This window comes from Tachyglossus aculeatus, chromosome 12, assembly GCF_015852505.1.
Source record: "Tachyglossus aculeatus isolate mTacAcu1 chromosome 12, mTacAcu1.pri, whole genome shotgun sequence".
Taxonomy (NCBI): Eukaryota; Metazoa; Chordata; class Mammalia; order Monotremata; family Tachyglossidae; genus Tachyglossus; species Tachyglossus aculeatus.
In genome coordinates this window covers 29,875,099-29,887,166 of record NC_052077.1, presented here as the reverse complement: position 1 = coordinate 29,887,166, position 12,068 = coordinate 29,875,099, and the positions used below count along the sequence as shown (strand labels likewise).

At 42.4% G+C, this 12,068-nt stretch overlaps 1 protein-coding gene across 3 annotated transcripts in view; it reads right to left on the bottom strand.

Annotated features, from left to right (window-relative positions):
- Positions 1-472: 472 nt before the first annotated feature.
- Positions 473-12,068, bottom strand: part of TMA16 (translation machinery associated 16 homolog) — a 36,780-nt gene continuing 25,184 nt past the window's right edge. The window contains exons 3-10 of one of the 3 annotated variants that reach the window (XR_005453379.1): positions 9,655-9,692; positions 8,057-8,141; positions 6,190-6,338; positions 5,966-6,008; positions 3,694-3,976; positions 1,807-2,567; positions 1,549-1,605; positions 473-526 (exon numbers count right to left, since the gene is read on the bottom strand). Coding sequence is in view for 1 of the 3 variants with exons in the window: in XM_038754946.1 (XP_038610874.1) it covers positions 3,796-3,976; positions 5,966-6,008; positions 6,190-6,338; positions 8,057-8,141; positions 9,655-9,692 (496 nt within the window). In the remaining 2 variants the exon portion in view is untranslated. Of the gene's footprint in view, positions 527-1,548; positions 2,568-3,021; positions 3,977-5,965; positions 6,009-6,189; positions 6,339-8,056; positions 8,142-9,654; positions 9,693-12,068 lie in introns of those variants that run through there. The other 2 variants (XR_005453378.1, XM_038754946.1) reach the window with 2 other exon arrangements.

Below are 12,068 nucleotides of genomic sequence, written 5' to 3'. Positions count from 1 at the left end.
TTTGCCTCAGGGTCGTTCGGCCCCTCTGACCCGAATCCGGGACTTAAAGTTGGCTTACAGTGGCTTACCTGCAGGTCACTTCCGAAGTATCTGCCTTGCTTCAGTTTTCTCCCCTAGTGTCCTTAAGGTTTCAACCGAGTGGCCCATCTCCCGAGGAGAAGGGGTTGACAGTAGTTTGTCGACTGCAAACCCCTAGCGATCTGAGAGAATTCAGCACACCCGCACTATAAGGATGGAAGTTGGGGAAAAAAATGTTTATGATCATTGCCACAAAAAATACCATTGTGGAAAGAAAGGGAAAAAAAAGAAAGACAGATCTAATCCCAGCGTACCCACGCTATATACAATCCACAAAAGTGCGGAACATGAGAGGGCTAAGCCTCGGGTTAAGGAAACCATTCCAGAGAGACACAAGGACAGAAACAACAGAGATGTTATGTTTAAGACCTGAACACGAGTCTTTATGACAAACCTCTGGTTGTCGTCTTGCATCTTCAAGATGCCGGCTTCATTCTGCAATCGCCATCTATGCAGAACACCCCCGTAACCCTTGTTTTGCAATTGCGTTCTTCTCAAAATGAGGAGGGAGTGGTATACTTGGGGGTTCACACCTTCCGACAAGAACAGCTTAAACTAAAATCTAACAGTGCTTTTTTGTTTTTGTTTTTATTTGCAGATGGCAGTAATTGTTAATCCTTTGAAATTGTTTGGTTTCTAATTGGTTGCATTTGATACTTGCCCTTAACAGCCTTCCAATGCTGTTGCTGGAGGTTGAAAAATCAAGGGACAAAGTCTAACATAAGTACTCCCAAAAGAAGCATTTAAAAAAAAAAAAAAAAGTTTGTTGAATTCCCAGTCACGTCCAGTGATAAAAACTTTTTGAAAGAGGGCATTATTGTTGAAGGAAAAGATCCGGTCAAAATCTTGGATCTTCTCCTTGGAGATATCTTGAATTTTCCGAACTCTTCTAACACCGTAAGTCCACGAGAGCATTACGCATTTCATGGGGAAAGCTGTATGGCCGGTTGCAGCAGCAATTTCCTTCATCGACATTATTTTTTGGCGGGGGTGCTTTACTACTAAAACTAACTTACATCGACACTTAAAGCTCCAAAGGACCTTTAGCAAAACATAAGACACTTGGGGTGAGAGCCACCGGAAGCCAAAGGATTGGTGCTTAACCCTGAGCTGCACTTTCAATACATTCGGCTCTCAAAAAGACAGCATTAGCTGCTAAGCCACCTTCTGTAAATGCTTTTTTGCAAAAAAGGTGCCCAAGGGAATAGATTGAGTACACAGAAATGTCTGTATTCCATTTACTTGGAAAACTAGCTCCCTGTTGCAAGGAAAAGTTGGGGAAAATTGAATAAACTGATTATTTCAGAATACTACATTGACATGCTTATCTTTTTGTGCTTCTCCAATTAAAATGAGAATTTTGGAACAAAGTGAGGCTTTCTTTTTTCCTATCCTTATTACCAAGTCATTACAGAACACACGGTATCCCCCTTAGGTGCTATTTCTTCGGCAAACGGGAAACGCTGTTACCTTGGGGAGCAGAGCTTCCTCCCAGCTGACCGCCCTCATCCCAGACAGAACACTAGGCTGAAACAAGAGGAAAATGTGTTGGTGTGCAATTCTTGGGTCTGCAGGGTTTTGCTATTTTTCTTTTAGCCAATTTTCTTTCGTTAAAAAAAAATACTTGATGTTTTGTGGACTAATGTGAACTAAGACAAATGAAAAAGAGTACAGTTATCTGTGGAAGAAAACATTTGTACATTAAACACGTGACCCAAACTTCTGTACCTTTCTATAATTTGTTGGTCAAATTTATTTCCTCAAGCCTCTTTCTGGCTGGAGGGTTTTTCCGTTTCAAGCTTTTTAGGCTAAAGCATTCCTCTTAATGTTTTCTCGCTGAAGAGTTTTGCTGTGTAGAAAGATACCTTTCTTAAAGGAAAAAAAAAGTTTTCCAAGTGAGAACCAGTTGCATGGGCTCACTGAATGGGAGAAATGACTGCTGTTATATTAACATAGAACTTTTTCTTGGACTAAGATCGTTACTGGCCAGAAGATTGTTAATTTTACAACTCTTCGGTGCTAATTTTTCAATGCAAAATGGATTAAATCGAATTTTTCCAGTAACGTTTAAAGAAAACAAATCCGCATGTAACCAAACCACCTATTTACTTCTATTTCCTACCAGCTAGTTCCCCAACCAGAGGAAAAGGATGGAGGAAGTCTGGAGCTGGGCCCGTTCCCTTCTCTAATGCTGACAAGAAGGACCACATAACTTCTTCTAAATCAAGGATCTTGTGAATTTTATCTGTAATGAGTTAGAAAAATGTATCAGTAAAAATGACCCAAAACCGTAAGCACACGAAAGATTTTAGGAAAAATAACATACATCAAAGTGGGACAAGAATGGGTGGCCCATGGCGAATCGGCTTTTTCAGAGTCGAGGTTGATTATCCTTCTCCATTGGCACCACAGATCGCCAGAACATGTGCATTTTGGCTATGACCCTCTCCTGCTGGCATGAGCCTGTTCGAACTCAGGATGCTGGGCTCCTGAAAGGAATTGTTGGTAAAAATGCCTGGGATTTGGGGACAGGTAAGTACTAAGGTCTGCGGATTTTGCCAGAACACAATACTCTCATTATAGGACAGTTAACTCCCCACTGCGTTTAGTTTACAAAGCCACCAGGCTCCCAGGAGAATAATTAGTACCCGCTCTAGTGACCAGGGCCTGATTATTTGGGAATAATCACATTTAAAAGATAGTATTTACTGGCCTGAAACATCCAAGTCTTTGATGTGACCATAAAGCTCTTTAGCTCATTACGGAGCCCCATGTGGGACAGGGACTGTGTCCGTATTGATTAGCTTGAATCTATCCCAGTAATTACTACAGTGCTCGGGGAGAAAATAAGCTCTTAAAACAGACCACAATTATTCACAAACCAAACGCTGTTCGTACTGTGCCTGGACACGAATATGGATACACAACTCAAAACCTTTAAAATAACTATTTTGAAAATAAATTTTATTTGTAAATGCTTTGGGGATTACAAACAGGAGTAGAATAAATAAATCGTTATGTTGTCAACTGGGCCTAGCTCACATCACAGATCAGGATTTTTCACCTCAGAAACAATTCTCTTAACAGGAAAGAATGAAACTACATACGCAAGAGTCTAGTGATGCTCGACACCTGAAAGTTACCATTGTTCATGAAAGACTCTAGTCTTCCCTGAGCAATAGGACTAACTTCACTGACATGAAACCAAAGTGAAAGCAAAAAAAAAAGGGCTCAACATCGTTCTTGCAATGGTGTTTTTAAAAGAGAAATATTATTTATTGTTCATGATGGAAAAATCCAAGCACACACAAAAAAAACAAGTGAACTTATTAATAGGAATTGCACCCTTCACGCTAGACCTAAAAGTCCTTTGGCAGAGAGCATACAAAAAAAGGAGACTCTGGGGAAAAGATTTCATTTTAGGAGTAGAGATGGTTATAAAGTACTTAGTCAAAAATGGCAACTAATTTATTTAAAATTATTTCCTTTCTGTGAACTCTACAATGAACTAAAATCTCTCTCCTTTTTGATTGCACAAATGGGAACATTTCTAACATTTTCTTTTGGAGGTGCTGAAAACTACTTAAGGTTATCGTTAAGGCTGTATGAACAAACCTTATTAGTCATTTTAGAATAGGCTGGAGAATTTGTAAACCTGTCTCCCTGCAGCTGTGTGGAACTTGAAGGCTGTTCCCGCTCAATCCAAGTTCACCAGAATCAATCTTTGTGAGCTGAATTCTGCTCCTCCATGACATCTAACATGCTTATGTCTTCAACTTTTTCACCACCTGGTTCTTCCTCTATTACTATATTTTTCTTCCTTTTGGAAACTGCATCATTAGCACAAAATTTTCTCATCTTAATGTTTGGCAGCTTCTTTAGATCAAAATCCCATTCCCTAAGTGAAAGGAAAGAAAGGAAAAAAAAAAAACAAACCAAAACTCAGAGAACACCATTTACAGATATGGAAATCCCAACAATGAAGCTGAAGTGTCCGAACTTCGTATATTAGTATTTGGCTTTGTGTACAAACGATTGGAACTATTCTACACCTCCATCAGTAACACACTCCAACAGTCAAGCTACTTCCTAGTTTGACCTTGTCAGACCTCATCGACTTAGAACAGTGTGTCTGGCTTGTCTTTAGTTGGATGGAAAACCTTCAAGGAAAATTTGACTGCCTTAAGATGTTCCATCAGTGATTTAAGATGTAATATTCTGTCATCTTGCACCAGCACCCCTGGAATCAGGGATTTTTACATTGCGACTTACGAGTGTCATGTCTGCGGTGGCATGAAATGAAGGATAAGACCTGGAATAACGATTAAATAAAACTCCTTGTGGGCAGTATAACTCCATTACACTGTACTCTCCCAAGCACTTCTCACAGTGATCTGCACACAGTAAGTACTCAATAAAGAATATTGATTGATTAAGTACCCGGGCACAACTGGGGAGTGCAAAAACCCCCGAGGCTGTGGTTAAACTCTACAAGTAGCTAGCTAATTATCAGTATTTGGCCTCCTGGAAATGTTTTGTTTTGTCTTTTCCGTACTTCTGCGAAAACAGGACACTGACTGCAGACCAGCGTTGCTGGTCCTTCGCCTTTGCGGAGGGGGCGGAACTCGTCCCTCGGTTTATGGGAGCCACGTAAGATGGACGTCTGCATCCCGTGCCTGATTTTTTTGATTCAAATGAACATCGCTTTCCACTTCTGACACAGTTGAGCCGCTGCTCAAAATCAGTCTGCGTGGCTTTGGGTTGAATCAATCAATCATTGGTATTTCCTGAGCGCTTACTATGGGCAGGGCACTGTAATAATAATAATAATAATAATGGCATTTGTTAAGTGCTTACTATGTGCAGAGCACTGTTCTAAGCGCTGGGGAATTTACAAGGTGATCAGATTGTCCCCCGTGGGGCTCACAGTGTTAATCCCCATTTTACAGATGAGGTAACTGAGGCCCAGAGAAGTTACGTGACTAGCCCAAAGTCACACAGCTGACGAGTTGTGGAGCCAGGATTTGAACCCGTGACCTCTGATTCCAAAGCCCAGGCTCTTTCCACTGAGCCACGCTGCTTCTCTACTGTACTAATAAGCATTTGGGAGAGTACTATACAATAATGCTGGCCGACATATTCCCTGCCACTGAAGAAACAAAAGAAGGCCTGCCCAAAGGATCGTAATGTTTAAACGCAAAATGCTTTGTTCCTTTCCTTGTTTTTTCCTTTCCTGCGTTGATTTTTTGTTTGTTTGTTTCAGGGGTAACAACTTAATGATGACTTGATCTGTGAAACAGATAAGTGAAATTCAGATACGTATCCTAACTCAGCTTTCAGGATGCTAAAAATGGTCATTAATGCCCAAGTTTCTTTGTCTGTAGGAGAAATGTTAAATTTAAATCAAGGACATGATGTTTTTGTTGCTTTCAGGAAATATTACCTTGCCTCAGTATGACACTGTTCATTAGAAGGCCTACATTCAGAATAATATTAGCAATGTTGAACTGCCTGGGTCGGTTTTTTCAAAAGCCATTTTCTTAGAGGCATTTTTCCACCAAGAAATATGAAAATATGACTCAATTACCCGAAACCTCAGACCATACGGCACAGTACTCCATATCCGTGCTGCGGGGATTTAAAAATAGATTCATTTTCGGAAATACTATTTTCCTAACAATCTGCCTGAACAACTGGACAAATGAAATCCCCTTAAACTCTCCTCTTGCTGGTGGCACTGAGGCAGACAACCCACTAATTCTTTCAAAACGCTTCATTTTACCTGGAAAAATAATCTTCCCATCAATCATAGCCTTGAAAACACCCACGGATCATACGCCAAGTCCTACACATCCCCAGAATTAGAATTTAGACAATAGATACGCACCTGAAAGTTTTCAGATGCTTTGCATTCACAATATCAGGAATCTCTGGAAAAGGTAAGAATTTATATTAGCTTCAGGAGGACGGGCCATACTAGACTGCGACAAAACACGCTATTCTCCTATTATGCAAGCGTAGAGATTACACTGACGGGCAGCCCAAGGACTAAATCCAGTGACAGAAGCTACAGCCAACAAGTTGGTTTTTGGGGAAGCGTATGAGACGTACCCAGCCCGTATCCCTCGTACAGCCGCCATTCTCGTTCCATGGTCTGTCTGATGGTGGCTTCCCGGGAACAGTGTTGCCGTCCCTGCCTGCCTTTAATGCTGTTTCGCAACTCGATCTGCTCCAGTTCGCTGCTGAACCGATGTATGTAACTGAAAATTAAGAAAGCAGGCTTAGCTGCAGGCTTTCCATCGTTTCGGAAATAATATTCACGCTGGGCGTTCTTTGGGTAGGTTTTAACTTCCCGTTCTGTTTTTTCACTCCCAGATGACGATACACGGGCGGATTGCAATAATCCAAACTCTGGCCCGGGCTCCACATCCCTTTCCCAGCTGATTCTGGTGAAGCCCAAAGCATTCACTCTCACTGTCCAGCCGGCACAGCGCTTAGAACGGTGCTTGGCACGCAGTTAAGCGCTTAGCAAACACCATTATCATCCTCATCACTGCCTCTGCCAGGCAACTTCTACCACCTTGCCTCTTGCTCGGCTTCCTCCTGACCTGTATCTCAATCACCCGGTTCCTGTGTACTCTCCCGGGTTTTTAGTCCAGTGCTCTGCACACGGTAAGTGCTCAATAAATACCACTGATTGATTGGTACAGGAAGTCCCTGACTTAGAATATTCTGAGGGAGTTATGCCTGAGGAGCCGCTTAACCCAGTGCAAAAAGCACAGGCCTGAGAGCGAGAGAACCTGGGTTCTAATACTGGCTCTACCAGCTGCCTGCTGTGTGACCTTGGGCAAGTCACTTACCTTCTCTATACCTCAGTTTCCTCATTTGTAGAATGGGGATTAAATCCTCCTCCCTCCAATTTAGGCTGAGCCCCACTTGGGACAGGGAATGTTTCCAACCTGATAAACTTGTAGCCACTCCAGCACTTAGAAGAGTGCTTGACACATAATCATAATTGTGTGTATAATAATAATAATAATAATGGTATTTGTTAAGCGCCTACTATGTGCCAAGCACTCTTCCGCCTACTATGTGCCAAGCACTCTTCTAAGCGCTGAGCACTGTTAATAACAATAATAATTCCTAAGCACAAACTGTGTTCCAGGCACTATACTACGCGCTAGGGTGAATAATCAATCAATCAATCAATCAATCGTATTTATTGAGCACTTACTGTGTGCAGAGCACTGTACTAAGCGCTTGGGAAGTACAAGCTGGCAACATATAGAGACAGTCCCTACCCAACAGTGGGCTCACAGTCTAGAAGGGGGAGACAGAGAACAAAAGCAAACATACTAACAAAATAAAATAGAATAGATAGGTACAAGTAAAGTAAATAAATTAATAGAGTAATAAATATGTACAAACGTATATACACATATACAGGTGCTGTGGGGAAGGGAAGGAGGTAAGATGCGGGGGATGGAGAGGGGGATACACAGTCCGGGTCCCACATGGGGATCACAGTCTAAATCTCCATTTTACAGATGAGGTAATGAGAGCCAGAAGTGAAATGACCTGCCAACGGTCACACAGCAGACAAGTGGTGGAACCGGGAGAAGAACCCAAGTCATGTGGATTTCCAGGTCTGTGCTCTATTCACTAAGTACTAAGCGCTTAACGAATATCATTTTTTAAAAAAAAAGGTACGACATTCCAAGATGAATGCCCTATTTCTGTTTTAGAGAAACACCTCCCCAGCACCTCATCCCACTTGTAGTCCCGCCCTGAGCCGTGAAAACACGGACAGACAGGGAAGGGTTGTCAAAGTCACCTGGAAGGGAGCCCAAATCCCTGGCGTTTAATAAATCTCTTACGAGAGGAGGAAGTAAATCCTAAGGATTTCTGGTTTCGTCTCTTCAGTGATGATTTACCTGAGGGTATCTCAACCTAGATCCACTAACCCCCCGGCTCTTACCTCTCAATTAGTTCACATGCTTCTTTCTTTGTGTACCCGGACTTGCTGGGATCAAGGTGATTTTGGAACCACTGCAGTTTTTCACCTAAAGGCAAAGGCAAACACTGTATTACACTCAGGACTACTACGAGTTGGTTTATAATAATAATAATAATAATAATAATGGCATTTATTAAGCGCTTACTGTCCTAAGCGCTGGGGAAGTTACAAGGTGATCAGGTTGTCCCACGGGGGGCTCACAGTCTTAATCCCCATTTTACAGATGAGGTAGCTGAGGCACAGAGAAGTGAAGTGACTTGCCCCAAGTCACACAGCTGACAATTGGAGGAGCCGGGGCTTGAACCCATGACCTCTGACTCCAAAGCCCGGGCTCTTTCCACTGAGCCACGCTGCTTCTCCTAAATAATAATGGCATTTCTTAAGCACTTACTATGTGCAAAGCACTGTTCTAAGCACTGGGGAGGTTACAAGGTGATCAGGTTGTCCCACGGGGGGCTCACAGTCTTCATCCCCATTTTACAGATGAGGCAATTGAGGCACAGAGAAGTTAAGTGACTTGCCCAAAGTCACACAGCTGACAAGTGACGGAGCCTTGATTTGAACCCCGGACCTCTGACTCCAAAGCCCGTGCTCTTTCCATTGAGCCACGCTGCTTCTAAACCCAGGTAATCAAGGATGACTATCAAGCATTTTTAAATGGTCACAAAAGTGGACCTTAACATTAAAACAGAGCAGTGTGGATGTGAAGTTTATGGAGGAAACCTGGTGGAACTTTGGTCCTATTTAATCTTTGGGTGGAGTGGTGGTTAATGCAGCGTTTCTTGCTTACTGTTTTCTCGGTCCCCTTGTGACACATTCTTTAATAGAATACAAGTTTTGAGCAGATAGGAAACTATACAACATAACAGGGCCCAAAATATTTGTTTGGAAAAAGCACCAGTTTGCAATTATTGACTATATCCAAGAAACCCTAACATTATCTGATGAAAAAAAGTGTGACACGCCAAGTAAATCATTTAAGGGCTACTGATGTAATTGTGTCTTAAGGCCACCACAGACGATGTCTGCGAGATCCTTTCGCCCACCGTGCCAGCATATGCCATCCAGTGCTTCCTTGCAGACACCTCGGTAACAGTTTAGCAAACAAAATGGAAAACTGTCATTAAGAACCTTATATCTCAGAATAGTAACAAACGGTTAATACGTGGATAGTTCCAGGAAGGATTATGTCTACTGTGAGCACTCTACTACCTGGAGGGATTCTGCCATTCCTTGAAAAAACACAGAAGAAATGTTTTCCAAGGCAACATGAATGGCACATTTGGGAATGGATAGCAATTATTTAATTAGGTCTGTGTGAGGGAGGGTTGGTAATCTGACCCATATTAGGCCTGAACGTTATCCTGGCCAAACCCAACAATAACCCTTAAGTTTCTGCACAAAAGGGACAAAATTAGCAGAATTTCCCTGCAGAAGTCAAACTGAATGCAGAAAAGTCTTGCTAGTAAAATATTAGTTCCGCATTTCTGCTAGGGAAGGTTTGGGGGCTTGTAAACTATTTTTTCATTTAATTTTAGAACCAGATAACAACCACTTACCTATAATGTTTAGGCGCAAAGCTTTGTCGTTCTTCAGCCTTAAAGAAAAAATGTATCTGAATTAGCCAATAATCTCAATTTAGAAAAAAAAAAAAAAAGGAGACAAAAATGGAGCCGCCCCGTGAAGCCTAACATCACGCTCTACCATTTCAATTTATTTTTTTGAATTTCTAAAATGAGTCACAAAAAGTGATATTACAGGCACTTGGCTTTTTTCTTAAGGTATCTGTTAAGCGTTCACTATGTGTCAGGTACTTGTTTCTGACATTAAACGCAACAGGCGAGAGCACAATCCTTTTGCAAATCATACGCCGCTAAATAGGAAGCACAAATGGAAATCAGAGAGCTTATATTTTCACTTCCACAATAGGGACCGCTGTTTCCAGTTCTGCTATAGACTGTTCACTGTCCTGTCTAGGCTGGGAATCACAACGCCATTTCGAGAAAGCTTTTGTTCATGAATTTGAATTGCAGGTTTGTGTTGCGGGAACGCCAATCAAGTTTACTTAAGAGGCTATTGATTCAAAGTTTGACAAAGCTGTGTGGTGAAACCTAGGAAAATTATATGTTGGCAGGAATTTTATGGTAGTTGCAAACGTTTTATTTTCCCCATGGTCTAAAATTTCCCCCCAATGAGGCAGGTTAACTCCTATAAATCAATGATATTTATTGATCACTTATGCACAGAGGACTGTACTAAGCGCTTGGGAGAATTCTATACAATGGAGTTAGTACACACAATCCCTGTCCTCACAAGTTTACAGTCTAGAGGGGAGATAGACGTTAAAACTAAATTACAGAGATGGGACGAAGCAGGGAATAAGGAGGTGGGAAGGGTGTCCAAGTGCTTAGGGAGGACAGACCCAAATGCATCGGTGACACAAGATGGAGGAAGAATAGAGTGGGGGGAAAGAGAGGTAAGCCACAGATGACAATGCCTAACAGCCTATATACTACAGAGATTCTTTTGGGTACATGGATGGGCAACTACTGGTGGTTTTCTGAGTGAGGGAATGTGTGAAGAACAATTTTTTAAGAATATTAACCAGGCAGCCAAGTGAAGTAAGGACTGTGGGGGGAAGATGGGAGCAGGAAGGTCAGCGTGGAGGCTGGTGCAATAGCTGAGGTGAAATATGATAAGTGCTTGGATCCATGTGGTAGCAGTTTTGATGGAACAGATTCTAGAGATGTTGCAAAGATACAGCTATCAGGATTTGGTGACAGATCAAATCTGTGCGTGGAATAATAACAGTAATAATAACAATGATGGTATTTGTTAAGCGTTTACTATGCGCCGTGCACTGTTCTAAGCGCTGGGACAGATACAAGATCATCAGGTTGTCCCAGGTGGGGCTCACAGTATTATTCTCCATTTTGCAGATGAGGGAACTGAGGCACAGTGAAGTTAAGCGACTTGCCCAGAGTCACAGATCTGATAAGTGGCAGAGCCGGGACTGGAATGAGAGAGGTGAGTCTAGGAGAATGTCAAGCTTATGAACAGGGAGGATAGGGGTGTGGATGGGAGAGTCAGTGGGAGGAGATGGTTTGGGTGGAAAGTTGAAGATTTCTGTTTTGAACGTGCTAATTTTGAATGGAGATGTCCCACAGGCGAGAGGAAGTGTGAGACTACAGGAGAGAGGGAGAGAGGTCAGGGCTGGAGAGGGAGGTTTTGAAGTGACCTGAAGCTGTAGGAACAAATGCGTTCTCCAAGGGAGTGAATGTACATGGAGAATAGAAGGGGACTCAGAATTGAGCCTTGAGAGACTCCCAGTTAGAGGGCTGGATCCTGCAACCTTAGCATTATCACTGACTTCTCTCTCACGCACAACCCACAAAGCCAATTTGTCACCAAATCCTAGCAGTTCTATCTACACGACACTGCCGTAATCCACCCTCTCCTCCTACCACCTTGATACTGCATCTGCCTCCAAATAGACCTCCTGCCTCCTATCTCTTCCCACTCCAGTCCATTTTTCACTCTGCTGTCCGGATCATTTTCCAAAAAAAAAATTCAGTCCACTTCCCACTCTTCAATAACCTCCAGTGGTTGCCACCCACCTCCACATCAAATAGACACTCCAGATACTCAATCAGCTCGCCCCTTCATTCATTCAATCGTATTTATTGAGCGCTTACTGTGTGCAGAGCACTGTACTAAGCTCTTGGGAAGTATAAGTTGGCATCATATAGAGACGGTCCCTACCCAGCAACGGGCTCACAGTCTAGAAGGGGGAGATAGACAACAAAACACGTGGACAGGTGTCAAGTCGTCAGAACAAATAGAATTAAAGCTAAATGCACATCATTAACAAAATGAATAGACTAGTGAATATGTACAAGTAAAATAGAGTAATAAATCTGTACAAACATATATACAGGTGCTGTGGGGAGGGGAGGGAAGTAGCAGGGGGGAT